The 17,602-nt window shown below is 40.1% G+C and overlaps 1 protein-coding gene across 2 annotated transcripts in view; it reads left to right on the top strand.

Annotated features, from left to right (window-relative positions):
* LOC104603433 (uncharacterized) overlaps positions 1–17,102 on the top strand; it is a 57,757-nt gene extending 40,655 nt beyond the window's left edge. For both annotated transcript variants that reach the window (XM_010267458.2, XM_088897575.1), the window contains exons 9-11: positions 12,401–12,502; positions 15,448–15,507; positions 16,601–17,102. In XM_010267458.2, coding sequence (XP_010265760.1) covers positions 12,401–12,502; positions 15,448–15,507; positions 16,601–16,711 — 273 coding nt within the window. In that variant the 3' untranslated portion in view covers positions 16,712–17,102. The remainder of the gene's footprint in view (positions 1–12,400; positions 12,503–15,447; positions 15,508–16,600) is intronic.
* Positions 17,103–17,602: the final 500 nt, after the last annotated feature.

Here is a 17,602-nt window from a genome sequence, read left to right as displayed (position 1 = left end):
TGAAACAACTAAATGACCAATAGCTAACCCTAGGTAGACTATAACATCTTCTACCCTACGAACACAGTGGGACCGTAGCTGTGGGGCCCACATCAGTGTTCTCTACACTCCCCCTCAAGTTGGGAATAAATGTTTATCATTCCCAACTTGGATAGATCTGCCTCTAGCTTCTTCCGTGGTACAGCTTTGGTGAGGATATCTGCCAGCTGCATATTGGAGGTGATGTATGGGAGACACACTTCTTGTGATGAGACCCTTTCTCGTACAAAGTGTCGATCAAGTTCAATATGTTTAGTCCTGTCATGCTGCACTGGGTTGTGTGCTATATTAATAGCCGCTTGATTATCACAATACAACATCAGGGGCTTCTCATACTCAATACCCAAATCCTCAAGTAGTGATCTCAGCCAAAGAATTTCAGCCACTCCATTAGCCATTGACCTGTACTCAGCTTCAGCACTGGACCGGGAGACAACACTCTGTTTCTTACTCCTCCAAGAAACCAGGTTACCTCCCACAAGAGCACAATATCCAGAGGTAGACCTTCTGTCATCAACACTCCCAGCCCAATCGGCATCCGTATAGACTTCCACCTTCATGTGGTCATTGTTCTTGAACAGTATACCTCTACCCGGGCATCTCTTCAAGTATGCTAGTATTCTTTCTACTGCTAGAAGGTGCGTGGTTCTAGGAGAATGCATGTACTGACTGACAGCACTAACGACATAACTGATATCTGGCCGGGTGAGGCATAGATATAGGAGCTTTCCCACTAACCGCTGGAACATAACTTTGTCTTCAAGCAGCTCCCCACTCTCTGCACTAATCCTGTGGTTTTGTTCAATGGGTGTATCTGCAGGTTTGACACCCAGCTTTCCAGTTTCAGCCAAGAGATCTAAAACATATTTCCTCTGAGAGACAAAGATCCCCTGTTTAGATCTAGCAACCTCAATACCCAAAAAATACCGTAGTGTACCCAGATCTTTCACCTCAAACTCTTGATGAAGGAGCTGTTTGAGGGACTCAATCTCATGGTTGTCATTTCCTGTCACCACAATATCATCAACATATACTGCAAGTAGTGTCAGTGACGACTCCACCCTCTTGATGAACAATGTATGATCTGACTGGGCCTGTACATAACCGAACTTCCCAAGGGCTAGTCTGAATCTGTCGAACCAAGCTCTAGGTGACTGCTTCAAACCATACAATGCCTTATTGAGCCGACAGACCTTCTTACCTGCCTCTGTATCATAGAATCCAGGAGGCAACTGCATGTAAACCTCTTCCTACAAGTCCCCATTCAAGAAGGCATTCTTAACATCCATTTGGTACAAGGGCCAAGTGTAGTTTGCTGCAAGAGATAATAAAACCCGAATGGTGGTCATCTTGGCTACTGGGGCAAATGTCTCCAAGTAATCTATACCATAAGTATGAGTGAACCCTTTTGCAACTAGCCGAGCTTTGTACCTCTCAATGGAACCATCCGCATTGTGCTTCACAGTAAATACCCACCTGCATCCAACTGGTTTCTTTCCTTTGGGCAAGTCAACTAGCTCCCAAGTATTATTTTTCAACAGGGCATCCATTTCAACTTGCATTGCACCTCTCCACTCCGGGACTGATAGGGCTTCTTGCATTGTTCTCGGAATAGGGACATCAGCAACGGAGGTGAAATAGGACCTGTAGGAGGGAGATAGGCGATCATAGGACAAAAACTGGGAGATGCAGTGGGCTGTAGATGTGGTGCATTGTCGTTTTCCTTTACGGAGGGCAATGGGAAGGTCAAGGTCATCTGCAGAGGGTGAGGTAGCAACAATGGAAGGGGTCTCTGTGGGCCCTGGGACTGTAATATCTAGACTTGGAGCCACAGAAGTGGTTGGAGCTGGTCGGGACTGCTGATGACCGGGATCAACCTGCCTGCATCGCCTGTGATAGACTCTCAACTCCCGATCCTTCTAACCACCCTCGCTACTGCAGCCCTCATCACCAACTGGAATAGGTAAGGGAACAGCCCCAAAAGTATTAACCCTGTCCTCATTGCACTCCCCCTGAAGAAAAGGACCCAAATCTCCACGCTCACTACTCTCCCCCTAAGGAGAGTCCCGAGAATAGTAGGGTGTCTCCTCAAAGAAAGTGACATCCATGGATACAAACTTCTTCCCTGAGACAGGATCATAACAACAATAACCCTTTTGAGTTTGTGCATAACCAAGAAAGATGCATTTGGAGGCCTTGGGTTCAAACTTGGAGTGATGGGGACCGAGAAGCTGAACAAAACAGGTACAACCAAATGTCTTGAGGGGAATAGTGAACAACTCCTCATTGGGGTATAGAAGGGAAAACGGAGGTTTCATATCAAGAACCCGAGAAGGAATCCGATTAATAAGATATATGGCCGTAAGGATAGCATCACCCCAGAAGCGAATAGGGACATTGGAGGTAAACATAATACTTCTAGCCACCTCCAAGATGTGCCTATTCTTCCTCTCTGCAACCCCATTTTGCTGAGGTGTATGAGGGCAAGTGCTCTGGTGGATAACCCCATGATTAAGGAGGTACGATGCCAATGGCTTAGCAAAGTATTCCTTTGCATTATCAGATCTAAGCACTTTGATCCTGGCATCAAACTGGGTTAGGATCATTTAGTGGAAGTTTTGGGTCAGGTTAGGCACCTCATCTCGTGATCGCATAAGATAAACCCAAGAAAACCGGGTGTGGTCATCAACAAATAACAAAAAATACCTGTACCCACCCATAGAAGGAATGTGATATGGCCCCCAAACATCAGTATGCACAATATCAAAAGAACTATTACTCCTTTTAATACTCAATGAATAAGAGTTTCTACAATGTTTAGCAAACTCACAACTTTCACACTTCAACTGAGATGACTCAACAAACTCAAACAAAGTAGGAAACAAACTCTTCAAGGACCGAAAAGATAAATGACCCAATCGGTTATGCCAAAGCATAACCGGACTCACAACCTGAGAAACAAGTAACTTCTTATCCACTGACTCTTCCCGACGAGAACTCTCCCCGAGCAGATAGATCCCATTCGTCTCACGACCAATCCAATCACCTTCTTCGTCTCTTTGTTCTGAAAAACACATCGGTCAGGAAAGAAGGTTGCTGAGCAGTTCAAATGTTTGGTAATACTACTAACGGAAAGGAGGTTAGTATCCAGTTTAGGAACATGCAAGACAGAGGACAAGGATATAGTATCCGACAGTTTGATGTCACCCTTGCCGGAAATAGGGACAAGAGAGCCATCAGCTATAGATACTTTATCCCTACCAGAAGATAAGTAATAAGTAGTAAACAAAGAGGGCAAGCTAGTCATATGGTCGGATGCACTTGAATCTATTACCCAACAAGGTTCAGTAGTACCTGGAGCGGAGGCATGGTAGGTTGAGGCTCGAGTACCTGAGTGTGCAAAGGCCGATGTGGCCAGAGCTGATAATGACTGCGGTAACTGAGCTGAACTGCCAACTTCCTTCTCCAATTGTATTAGAGCAGTCCGAACTGCAGCTAAGGTCTCTAATGGTGTGCCTCTTGTGCCCGATGAGGATGCTGAATCAGTAGTCATAGCCACATGAGCATTACCCTTTTTATTTCTCAACTTTGCCGAGACCAAATGTGGATGCAGCTTCCAACATGTTTCTTTTGTGTGTTTAGGTTTCTTGCAATGCTCACACACCACATCCCTTTTATCTTCCTTCTTTTTGTCCCTCTCTGAATCACACTCTGTTTTGGGTTTGACAGCTACCAAGGCAGGTGTAAGCGGCTGAGGTTGCATCATGACTTTCCTCCCGGTCTCTTCACTGTGCACTAAGGAGTATGCCTGAGAGAGGGTCACACTATCTCTGGTCAAAATCTGCTGCCTCACAATATCATATTCTGAATTCAATCCTGCCAGGAACTCAAACACTCTGTTTGTCTTGATGTGCTTTCTATGTATCTGAGCATCTTTGGGACTCTCCCACTCAAGAGTCTCTAAGTGATCAATCTCATGCCACAAGGATTTCAAGGTAGAGAAGTAGACCGACACCGGTTTTTCTCCTTGTTTAAGGGAATTCACCTCACATTTCAACTCATATGCTCTGGCAACATTAAGGGGTTGGGAGTAAGTCTCTTTCATCACATTCCATTATCTCCTTGGCTGTCTTTGCCCATAAGTAATTTCGGCTGATATGGGGCTGCATAGAATTACAGAGCCATGTCATAACCAAGTAATTTTTTTGGACCCACTTGGTATACATAGGGTCTTCCTTGGAAGGTTCTGCCACATCTCCCAAGAGATACCCTACTTTGCCCCTTCCCCCAATAGCCATCATGGCTGATTGGGCCCATTCCAAATAGTTTGATCCATCAAACTTTACGGTTGTAATCTGAAAACCTGTCTCAGAACCACCACCATAACTGCTGTTCCCAAAACTGCCTTCTGCCTGATTCTTAAACTCCATTTCGGTCAAGAACCAGAAGTCTCAAAAATAGGGTTACTACAGTCAAAACCAGCACTAGGACTACCAACCACAATCACAAAATCAGTATAGAACCAATCTGTACTCACAGTAGATGTGCATGAAACATGTATAAAACTGATCTGAAATCAACAACCACACACAACAGCAACAATCCGAACTGTTTTCACCCCTTTAGAAGTGTTCGAAACCCCAAAAGAAAACTGAAAAACAGTTTGAAGAACAATTTGATATGCTGAAGCCAATTTAAGGTTTTAATCAGTCCTAAAAGCCGTACACTCCAGAAAGTACCGTACGGATAAGGTTTGTATTAGGGTTAATATGAAACCCTAAAACTGATCAATCAGATATGCTGAAACCCTAAAACTGAACTATTAGGGTTTGCCGCAGAGATAAGATCACAAGGTTCAGTCCAATACTAGGGTTTGCCGCAGGAATAAGACAAAACCCTAGAGAATAGAGAGATAAAACCCTAGAGTGGTTCGGCCACCCTTGCTGGATAGGTCCAACCTATCTTCTCTGATGTTACTTCTCTCAGAAAATAAAAGACTTACAATAGGATGCAGTTCGCTGCCTACCAAGGTTACCCGAACCCTAGCCTTCTCTGATTCTTCCTGATCACCAACTCGCTGCAACTGTGGCACTTCCTCAAACAGCTGCAAATCCTCTGGAGATCTCCAAGAACCAGTCAACGAACTCTGCTTTCTCAGCTTCCAGCCTTAGATGGTTCTCATGTGGTAGGCTGGACTAGACTCACATGAGAAACCCTAGCTCTGATACCAAGTAGAAGTTCAGGACTGTTATCAGTCTTGAACCCTAATGGATTTCAGGATCGAAGATAAGAAGAAAGGTAAGAGGAAGAGGGAGGAGAAGCAGTAGAACACAAGGGTTGAAAAGGAGGAGCAGAAGCTTAATATTCTGCCGCCGCCACTTTAATTAATATTTATAGGTTATGCTCATTACATGGAAAGGACAGATCTGCCCTTAGTCTTTACATAGCAAATAGAGCAAGAAATAAGACTGAAATAAATAACAACTGAAACAACTAAATGACCAATTGCTAACCCTAGGCAGACTATAACATCTTCTACCCTACGAACACAGTGGGACCGTAGCTGTGGGGCCCACATCAGTGTTCTCTACACTGGTGAACAAATCTAAAGCTCTGAGCTCGGATGGCTTTATGATGGCTTTCTTTCAAGATTGTTGGGAAGTGATAAAAGATGACTTGTGTGGTGTCTAGGAATTTATAGATAAGCACATAGTAAATGCTGGAGTGAATGCTACCTTTTTGGCCTTAGTCCCAAAGAAGCTTGAGGCTAGCCACCCTAAGGACTTTAGACCAATTAGCTTGGTGACAAGTATCTATAAAATATTAACTAAGGTCCTTTTTTTGATGCTTAAAGAAGTTCTAACTTCTATCATCAGCCAAGCCCAAGGGGCCTTCATACAAGGGAGACAAATAGTATATCAGATTCTCATTGCCAATGAGTGTGTCCATGAAATGAGGATATCTAAGCAAAAAGGCTTTGTGTGTAAGTTGGCTTGAAAAAAGCCTACAATCTGGTGTATTAAGTAACTATGGGTTTGGGGAAAGGTGGTGTAGTTGGGTGTTTGGTTGCATTAGTTCTTGCCACTATTCTATCCTAGTTAATGGAGTAGTGAAGGACTTCTTTCCCACTTGTAAGGGGGTTAGGCAAGGGGATCTGCTTATTCCCTTCTCCTTTACTCTATTAGTTGATTTTCTTAGCGAGTTGATCTCCAAGGCTGATAGAGAAGATGTTGTAAGAGGTTAGAGAATAGGTAGAAATAGCAGATGTTTCAGCAAGTAGGGGGTTGAAAGACCGTATTTGTTCTGGGCAAAATTGTAATCTGGTGCTGATTGGTTTGTTGGTTTCCCAGTCAGTTGTAATTTTCACTGAAAGTCAATAAAATTGCTCATTCTTTACTGATAAAAAAAGAATGGGTAAAGATGGGGTTGGTGTGGGGAATGTAGCAAATCTAAAGGTGTTGCTTAGAAGCTTTGAAAGAATATCCCATTTGAGAATCAATTTAGAAAAGATCTGTATAGAAGGGGTCAATTTGGATGCGAGGGAGGTTGAGACTGTGGCTGAGAGTTTAGAATGTTCCATTTCTTCTTATCCTTTAACCTATCTAGGGCTTCTAACCCTAGGGAGAGTAGCTTTTGGAACGCAATGTTAGAAAATGAAAAGAGATTAGGCTCGTGGAAGAACTACATCTCCTTGGCTGGTAGGATCACTTTGATCAGCCACACTCTTGAATATGCCCACCTATTTTCTGTCTGTTTTTAGAATACTACCTAGGGAAGAAAAGAAGTTGGACAAAATAATGAGAGATTTCTTTTGGAACCAAAGGAAAGTAAAAAGGACCATTTGCTCAAGTGGGAGATTGTGTGCAAGAGTAAGGAGGGAACTTGGGGTTAGGTAGTGTGATTCAAAAGAATATTGCTTTGTTGGGGAAGTGGCTGTGGCATGATGTGGTAGGAAGCATTGATGGTTATTTAGAGAATGGATGGGATGTTGTTGTATCTCAGAGGGCAACTTTGGCAACACCCTGGAAGGCAATTTGCAGTATTTTTCCTATTTTCCTTAGGTTTGTCAGGATGATATTTTCTCTGCAAACTTTACTCGGTTTTGGGAGGATGTCTGGATTGGGGATAGCCCCTTAAAGGACCTATTCCCTTTTTTTGTCTCCTTGTACAAAAAAGATGTGGTTTCAAAGTTTCTCTGTCCTTCTATAAATCCTTTGGCTCCAAATTGGGATTTTGGGTTCCACGGAGGGTTAAGGGATGAGTAAATTGATTGCTTGTCTAATTTGCTTTGCCTCCTCAATAAGGTTTGTTTGGATACCTTTGAATCAGATAAGTGGGTTTGGTTTCCATAGCTTAAAGGAGCCTTCTCTTGTACCTCTTTTTTCAAGTCCCTTTTGCCAATCTTTGTCTCAGTAAGATTTCCCTATTAAGGAAGTTTGGTGCAGACTGTACCCCAAAAATTATGGCTTTTTATTGGGAAGTGTTATACGGGAAAATAAACACCTTGGACAACTTACAGAAGAGACCACCTTACCTTTGTATTTCACCAAACTGGTGTGCATCCTTTGCAGGTCTTATGCTGAGGATTGCTACCGTCTGCTAGTCACTTGCTCCTTTACTGCAGAGTTGTGGGGTTGGCTTTTTTATTGTTTGGGTGCAGGTAGAATATGCCAGCAGATGTAAGCATGCTCTTTAATCTTTCTACATTCGCGTGACCTAACAAAAGAGGAAGGGTTATGTGGAGATACAGCTTTGCTTTGGACAATTTGGGAAGAGAGGAATGCGAGAGTATTCCAAGAGAAGGAGAGAAGCTGCCAAGAATTAAAGGAGTGTGTATTGAATAAGGTAATATACTGGTTAAAGATGATGGATTTATTTAACCAACTCTCGTTTAATGATATTTGGAGGAATTGGTCAGTAGTAGCAAGGTGTTTTCCTCCCAAAAATTAGGGTGGAATCAAGCTAGGCACCCCCTCCTGAAGGTTTATTTTTGAAGCTGAATTTTGATGGGAGTAGTCAAGGCAACCCAAGTCCCTCTTGTTTGGGAGGAGTTGTGAGGAACGAGTTTGGAGAGATTGTGCTTTTCTACCTAGGGTTCTTTGGGCGTTGGAGACTCTACTAGGGAAGAATTACTAGCGGCCATTCAAGGAGTGCAGTTTGCAACCTTTTTAGGTGTGGAGCAGCTTTTGATTCAAGGGGATTCCAAGGTGGTAGTGTGCTGATTGAAGGACCCAAACACTGGTGTGGTCCTACAAGAATGAAGTCAAAACGTTCAAGTGGCTAACACATAATATATCTGTAAGAATACAATGGGTGGGGGAGATCAGCAAATGCAGTAGCTCATTGTCTAGCCAAGCAAGGGGAAAATAGGGAACTTTTGTCCTGGGCTCAGGTGTATTTTGTTGTTTGTTGTTATTATTATTATTATTATTATTATTATTTTTGTGCTTTCTTTATACTTTGCCAGGAGAAGTCGCAGCTCACGCCTCTGCAAGGGATGCTTGTATCAGCAGAAGTGGCGGTTTCTCCCCTTTATACTTTTGCCCATCAACACAATCTTCTCTGCAACCAGCGGAAGTGGCGATTGCTCCCCTTTAGCGAACATTGAGAGGCAGGAGTCATTCCAGCAGTGGTGATCTATTACCAGCAGTCGAAATCGCAGCAGAAATCATTTTAGGCATCCCAGAGAGGAGAGAAGAGAGATGGAGAACAGGTTTGTGGAAGTTGCAAAATGGAGGAAAGAGATAATGATTGGAGCAAAAGTTTTCATTCTTGAAGAGATAAGGATCAGAGGCCAGCAGAGCTTGATGATTAGGGAGGCAAAGAGAGCTACAATATTGCTGGAAGGTCTTGAAGTGACCGAATGGATGCAGAAGTTTGTTTAAGAAGCAAGTTCTAAAGGTAAACAAATGAACTTTACGAAGTTCAACCTTGATGGAAGAAAGAGGTATGAGTTGGAATGCAAAAGGAATGCAAAAGGTTGTTACATAACTCTGCAGGAATTCTTTGGAGGAAGAAAGAAGCAGGTGGTCTGTTTCCCAGAAAGTAGAAGGGGTAATGGTTGGAAGGCAGTGGCACAGGTACTGAGTGACTTTATTCAGCAGCTGAAAACAAAACAAGTAGAGGCTGTAGCAAAGGAAAAGAAAGGGGGTTTGCAAAGGAGAGAGGAAGAACCCAGTTTTGGGTAAATGGTTGTGGAGATGGCCTTTGGAGAGGGAGAGACTCTAACATTAAGATTATAGGAAGTATTCATGGATGCGTAGATAATGGTTGGGATGTTGGTATTATCTTGGCGGGCTACTTTAAACTCTCCGTTGAAGACTATAATTGGTGTTCTTCCCAAATTCCCAAGCCTTATCAAGTATGAAGTGTGTTCTAGAGATTGGGTTCTGTTTGGAAAGATATTTGGATTGGTAACTCCACCCTCATGGACTGTTTTCCCTCTTTGTATTCTATTTCTTTCTATAAACATTCAAAGGTTTGTCTCTTTCTCACAGTCTTCTAGTATCAACTGGAACCTGGGCTTTGGGGGAGACTTGAATTCGATTGGGTTGCCTTGCTCCTTAAAATTCTTGATCCTGTTTGTTTGGACCCTTCTAAACCTGATGCTAGCATTTGGACTCCTAAACTCTGGGCTTGTTCTCTTGTACTTCTTTCTTCTCTTCTTTGTGTTATGTTCCTAACCCTCAGCCTTTCCACTGTAAGGAAATTTGATCAAAACCCATCCCTCCTAAGTGGGAGCTCTTTGTTAGGAAGCCTCTCTTAGAAAATTAAACACTTTGGACAATTTGCAAAAGAGAAGGCCTAGACTTAGTATTTCTCCTAACTGGTGTATACTCTACAAAGCTAATGGACTAAGTTGTTACCACTTACTAATCTCCTGCTCCTTTGTTGTAGGCTTTCAGGAAATTTTTTGGGTCTTTTTGGATGCAAGTGGAATGAGCCTCTGTAGATTGGTAGTCTAAAGGACAGGGATGAGGCTTCTATTTGTGATTGTATAATTAACAGAGTTATAAATTGGGATAAAGCCTCGGACTTGTTTTCATATTTCTCCTTTGATGACATTTGCAGAATTGGGAACTGGTGGCAAAAGGCCCTTCTATCACTGACAAGTCTGTTGTAGATTGGAGGCACCTTGAAGAAGGCTTTATCAAGCTAAATTTTGATTGCAGTAGTCTAGGAAACTTTGGGCCCTCTGGTATTGGGGGAGTTATCAGAAATGCAAGAGGGTAGGTTATTGTGTTATTCTCTGCTCCCATTGGAGTGGGGGATGTAATGTGGAAGTCCATGCAGTCTTACAGGGTGCAAGAGATTGCTAGAGAGCTGGGCTATGAGAGATTGCTAATTGAAGGTGACTCTAAACTGGTAATTGGGTGGCTGAAGTAACCAGAGACAGTAGCTTGGTCCTATAGGGGGCTTTCTGAAGGATCAAGTGGCTGACCACATATATGATAGTTTTCAATGGGAAAGAAGATTGGCAAATGGGTTGGCAGATTGTTTGTCTAAGCAAGGGATGCATAAGAATCAGTTATTTTGGGTTAAATTGTAGTTTTGTTTTTTTACTTTTGAGGCCACATCCCATGCCTCTTTGTGGGAAGCCTTTACAGGGGGCTTTGCTTTGCTTCCCACCATTTTTATGGTGAGAGCACCTCTATCAGAGCTGAATTTAATGCTCTCTATGATGGCCTTCAGGCTTGCCTATCTCACAACATTTTGGAGGTAGAGATTGAGAGTGATAATCATGTTTGTTTGATATTCCCCTTGGAAAAATTCCCCACCCTTGGCATCTAACTTATATCTTTCGTAAATAGAGAAAACATGTTATATTATGCACCTTTCTTTCTCTCATACATTAAGAGAAGGGAACAAATGCACCGACTTCTTTGCTTATGAGGGTATTAATGAAGGAAACTACTATGCTTACAATTCCACCAATGAGGTTCCAAGAGAGGCGAGATTACTGCTTAAAGAGGACTGTTTTGGGATTCCGTCACTTTTTATAGGTTAATGGTAGTAATTATTTTTGTTTTTCTGCTTTTTGAGCCTTGTATTGGATTGGGATGAGAGGGTAAGGTTGTGTTTTCTGTTGTTGGGTTTGTGGGCAAGGCGGGCTACACCCTCCCTGTTTTGATTTACTTCTCATTTGATAATGGTTAATAAAATTTTTAGGTGGCCACTCCTCCACCTGGAGTTAACTTTGGGGTGTAAAAAAATCTCTCATTTTGAATCTTAATAATATAACTATCACCTATCTTAAAAAAGAAATTATCATGCATTGAAGGTTCAATAAAGAAATTATCATGCATTGAAGGTTCAATATTTATTTTTTATTGAGATTGGGGATTCTTCTACTAGCTTGTCAACATGGAGGTGTGGTCACTGGTGAAGTCTTAATGACATCTTTGCTTACTGGCCATCTCTTAATGGGAATAAAAAGGCAATAAATTTTTGGAGCTGTGTGTTGGGAGGTTTGGAAGGAAGAAACAGAAGGGTTTTTGAAGGAAAATCAAGATCTAAGGAGAAGCTTTACGTGGGAATTGGTTCCAAGCTGCTGGATTGGATTTTGATATTACCTGAATTTAAGGGAATTCAAAAAGAGGATTTTGTATCCAGTTTTGGTCTACTTTAGGGTTAGAATAGTGATCTTAAGTGAAGAGTTATTTGTTATCTTTTTAGCTATGTTTTTCTATCTTGTATTAGGTGATGCCTTGTCATTTTGATATCTTGTAATTTATTTTGTATATAGGTGATAAAATGAGAGAAAGTAGACTTAGATGGTTTGGCCACATGCATAGAAGACCATCAACATCTCCAGTTAGAAGAAGTGATTTGTTAGAAATCAAAGGGGCTGGAAGAGCTAGGGGCAGGCCAAAAAGGACATGGGTAGTAGTGGTAGGAAATGATTTAAGTACTGATAACTTAACAGTGAATATGGCTTTAAATAGAATGGATTAGTGAAACATGACTAACGTGGCCAATGATTAATGAATTTTCTTTTTTATTTATTTTCAAAAAATATTGGAGGATGACTCAGTATGGTTCTTTGGATGTTACATTTGGTTTCTAGTTATAATATGACGTAGTTGTAGAAATTCTATTTTCAAGCTCCTGACATATTTGATTGCACAGAATGAATGCAAGTAAAATGGAAGAATTGTTTTAGTGGTTTTTATGCACATTTATTCATCTTGGAACAGAAATCTTGCCAATAAAATCTTTTATTTATTTTTATTTGAAATGGCCTTTCCCTTACTTCCCCACTGTTATTGTCACTAGTAAAGAAACTTCAGAATTCTGCTACCCTGTCAAAGATTTGGTTATTTGCAGGGTATTCACAAATTTGGTTGCTAATTATTTGCAGGGCCAGAAATCGTTGGCATTGGATACATCCATTGGGATGTGGCAGCTGTTGTTTGCTGAAAAGCAGTGGCCTTTGGTTGATCACTGGTGCCAGTTCTTGCAGGTAATGTCTATAAGTGATGTCTGATCTCTACTTACCAAGTTTATAGTAGTTTTATCTAAGGAGTTAAATGTGGGAATTTTCCGGTTATTGTTGGTTTTAATTGTGGATGTTTTTGTTTCCATGAGTATAGGTGACTTCAGTTCTTCTTGAGTGCTCCATAACATTAGACATGATTAGTACATTTTCGGTTATTGAAGAAATATTATCATTTTGCTCATGTATGAATTTTATGCGATGAATTGCTGGCCTCTTTGTTCTTTTTGATCATTTATTTATATTTTTTTGGGAGAAACTGCAGATTACCTTTATTTGCAATTTGTTGCATGTTGGTTTCACAAGGTCATGCTGAAGAGTTGTTTTCTTGATCTTGGTGGGTTGTAGGGGTGCTACTATATGGTATGTGATTATTTTGCAATGATGGGGTGGCCAATCCTATTAGAACTAAATGAAAATACAGAACTGCCACTATCATCAAAAAAGTCAATAACTTGTAAACATTCAATCAATGTTGTTAAAATTTTAAACACAACTATGACTATACAAATCAATCGCTAGTGGGCCCTACAAAAGATCCCATGTGTGACTTCTGCAGTTGTTTAAAATGCACACCTAGGCACATAGCAAGGCGCATTTTAAGTTATGCACCTCGGCTAGGTCCTAAGTGCACCACTTTCGAAAAGTGTGCACCTTATTTTTTGCGCTTTTTGGTGTCGTTCGCTCACTTCACCCACTCAACGAAGCTTCAATGACCCCCCCCCCCCCTATTTGTTGACGTTGTTCATTCATTCGTCCTAATAAAAAATATTTTAAAAATATAATTAAAATTATAAAACCATTTTTTAGGGGTTAAGAATTTTAAGACCCTAACATAGACTTGTTTGGGCGTGCCTCTAGGGGCTTGGTACAAAGGCAGCTTGTAGAATTAGGAATGAAAGATGTAACATCACATAAACTATTTGAAATAATGCAGCAGAGAAAGAAATAAAGAATTAAAAATTTAACATGCTTTAATATGTTTTATATGTTATGTTTGTGTTTTTAAATTTGAGTTAATAGGCTCTTTCAAAGCATTTAGTTTAAAATTAAAGTTTGACTTTTTATTCTTAGTAATTTCTTAATTTATTTTGAATTTTTAGATTTTTTTCATTCTTTGCATTTTTTGTATTTTTTTTTAAATTCTGTGCCTTGCTTCAAAAAGGTGTGTATCTTGCCTTGCTCCTTGGGCACAAAATGACCTCTGCACTTCTTTTACGCCTTGTGTTTTTAAAACATTGGATTTTTGTGGAGAGCAAGAAAATCCCTCTTGCATAGCTTGTTCAAACCATTTGATTGAAGGGCTTCATGAATAGAAGATAATAACAAGGAAATGGTGTGATGAAAAGCGAAAGATAAATGATCATAACAAAGAAAACTAGACAGTGGCTGGGCAGTACAACTGCATTTACCTTTTCAAAGAGCAAGCAATATGAAGATCAAGATTAGGTGGGGAAGGTGGACCATTTGGTGGAGAATTAGATGGAAGAGGAGCTGGAGTATTGTGTTGTGTATACACTCATTCAGTTGGTAGATTCTCTGTAGGAAAAGTGCTAGAAATAAGAATAGTAGAGTACATAGAGAAACAGGAAAAGACACCATAGAATCGTCAGCAGAAACAACATCAAGAGCAAAGTAGGGCATAGTTTCAAAGAAAGTAACATTGTAACAGACAAAGGGCTTTCTTAAAGTAGGTTTCTAACACTTGTTTCTCTTCTGGGTACAAGGATAGCCAAGAAAAATAAATTTTACATACTTGACATCCAATTTATACCTGGACCAAGGAGTTGAACAAAATTAGACACAACCAAAGATATGTGGAGTCAAATGAAAAAGATATTGAGAAAATGTGAAGGAACAAAACAGAGGAGGGAGTATTATTATGCAGAACAGATGATGTCATTCTATTAATTAAAAAACATGCAGTAAGGACTACTTGCACTAGATGAGAACTTCAATGAAGAATGCTTCTAACTAAAATTGCAGTCTTAAACCCTAGCAAAACAAGGGGCAAAATAGATCTTCATTGTATTGGGCAGAATTGTAACTGATTGCTGGAGATTGCAGTTTATTCCTCTGCAATCTTTATCTATTGTAGCTTAATTTCTCTGTTATTAATGAAAGTTTTTTTGCTGATAAAAAAATTGCATTCTTAAACCCTAAGATCCACAAATCTGCAGTACCTAGGAACTAAAAACACTTGACCACAATGGAGAGAACCCCTCCTAATAGCATCCATCAGGTCTGCCATCTCTTCTGGAGTAATCTGACCTGCTCTGATACCATGTGAATAGTATCAACCTGCATGAAAGAAAGAAACTGAGAGATGAAAAAAAGACAGAATCCCCTCCCCCTGGTGGTCAGAGCTATTTATCTATACTATATAAAGTGGATATTTTCCTTGGTTCCCATGCATACTATAAAAGAAGTTAAAGCACATATTTACTAGCATCATATTGTATAAGAGTTTTCATTTTTACTCTTTCATCTTTACTTCCATTCCGCACATGCACTCACACTAGAAGTTAGTAGAATGAATAGACAGAGACCAATCTGCACCTAGTTAGTATGGACAGATGCATTAATGTGGGGACTGACCTGTATCATTACTAATAAGACATGTTAAATAAAAACATACTAATGTCCCTGTTTACATGTTTCTCAACACTGATTTATCATTGTAATGCATTTTGCTGAACGTGTGATGGATCTTTTTTCATTGTTACTGGTCCTAAGAATTATCACTTCAATCTTGTTGCTTCTGAATGTGCATTTTCTTGGTGTTTTATAGCAGTCAGTCTTAATAGTATATGCTTTATTTAATTTTTGGGTTTGATTCATTGACAAGCCCAGTCTCTTTAACTTCAATACAGTTGTTCATATTATTAATTTTTTTATGCCTTTGAACTTAGGCCCGGCATAACAAAGCAATCCCAAGGGATACTTGGTCTCAACTACTGGAGTTTGCTAGGGTAAGGATTCATAAACATGTACCATGAGTATCATGGCCATGCTGAGTATTACAGCTGATATTTAATAACTGCATGTGTTGCACAAATGTGTTATTGCGCATTTGGTATATTCACTAGCATAAGATCCTAGGTTTGTTTTTGCTGTGTGCATTCTCAAGCAGAAATTGATGCATCCTATATGAGAGAAAGAAATGCTTTGTTGCCATAATTGGTAATACACATTTAAAATTGCAAATTTCAAAAGTCAACTCTGGAAAGTTCTCACTTTCGAGATCGGCTTCAGTCACTGCAAGGCCCGTTCGAACACTGTTCGAACAGCCTTGCATCGGGAACATCTCTGTACTTTTATGCTTTATTTCATGGGGAGATATTCCCAATGCAAGGCTATGATGGTTGTTCAAACGGTTCTTGCAGTGACTGAATCCCATCACCTCACTTTCTCCATATGCACTCTTGTTTTCTGTGTGCTCTTCTACTTTCAATGTTTCAGCCCAATTTTCTTCTGTAACTTGTTATTTTATTTCATATATAAGGTAAATTGTATGGGTGTTCAAATTTGGATAATAAACCAAAAACCAAACTGAATAAGCTAGTTCAGTTTGGTTAATTCAAGTTTTGGTTCAGTTTTGTTTGTCTGGGGAAGATGGTCAAACCAAATAGTTGGTTAGGTTTGGTTGGGGAAGATGGTCAAACCGAATAGTCTGTCAAGTCCTTGGTTCTAACTGAACCGACTGATTTTGTTCAGTAACGTTCAAGTGGGACAACTTTTTGGTGCTTCGGGGAGCAAAGTAAATTATGGCTTATAGAAAAATGAGTTGACTAGCTGCTTAGCTCATTTGTTGTTGGTACCCCCACCTAATATAACTCCAAAGTTGAGCCTCAAAACCAGAAGAATAGAAGGGAAGAAAAGGAGAGCCCTAGATACCACATTTTGTCATTGCTAACTAGGAATTGTTTTGAACACCCGGGAGTATTGTAAAATCTGGAAAACTCGGAGCGTAGATATGACTGTAAGAAGGGCGGATGTCTTTTGTATTTGCCTGGAGGATGCTGAGTGCAAACACATCACTGATGTTTGTCTTGGCTCATGCAGACGGTGGATTCCACTCTATCGAACTATGATGCAGAAGGTGCTTGGCCCTACCTCATCGATGAATTTGTTGAATATTTAATTGAGAATGGTATTTTCCAAAAAAGCAGCTGAGAGGAGGAAACTGAAGATGGACTGTGGGAGTTGGTGTATGCTAGTTTTGGGTTCTGTCTTTCGCTTTCTATGGTGTGATTTGAGTTGTGCTGCGACAAAGGTCTATGAAAATCGAAAACCCTGATGAGGGCCTCTTAGCTGCTTGTATTCTCCTTGTACCAAAAAAATGGAAAAGGAAGGAGGGAAAAAAAATACTGAAAAACGTTAAGCCCCTTCCTTTCTGCCAATTGATTCACTATTGTAGTTGATATGATTGTTAGTAAATATTATATATGCTTCTTATTTCAGTGACAGAATCTGAACCTACTGATGGGGTAACAGAGCTTCAGTAAGGGGTTGAGATTTGAAAATAAAGAAGAAATTTTCATAACCGAATGGGGTTTTGGAAAAACATGATTCTGTGTTGTTTGTAATATCTAGTATGTAATATTTCTCAAATCTCAATAGTATTCATGCCTCATGGCTCTACCAAAGCCATGGTTTAAACTAATGATACGTTTCAAGTCTGTATCAGCCAAATACACTTCCTATTCCTTCTGTGGTCCGATATAGTCCTACCATCTTTTATGACCTCTCTAAATCAAATTCAAATTCTCAGTCTCTCCTCTCATTAACTGGCCATTATCTCTCCCTCTTAATTCATGTCATTAATTTTCACTAATCATGTCATTTGACTCTCCAATATGAACTCTTATTTTCTCATTAACTTCCATATTTCGCTTTCTCATACACATCCTCTCTTTAACTTGCCGTTAAATTTACAAAGAAGGTGATTCGAGGCAACTTATCTACCAGAACTCGATTATTTGTCATAATTATGTGAGCTAAATTTTAACTTATATGTACTATACTAAGTTCATGCTTACCAGCATTTTTTTATTATCATCAAAC

This window comes from Nelumbo nucifera, chromosome 2 (assembly GCF_055504915.1).
Source record: "Nelumbo nucifera cultivar China Antique chromosome 2, China Antique-T2T, whole genome shotgun sequence".
Classification (NCBI taxonomy): Eukaryota; Viridiplantae; Streptophyta; class Magnoliopsida; order Proteales; family Nelumbonaceae; genus Nelumbo; species Nelumbo nucifera.
The sequence above is the reverse complement of the archived record's forward strand: the minus strand, read 5'-3'. Positions and strand labels throughout refer to the sequence as shown.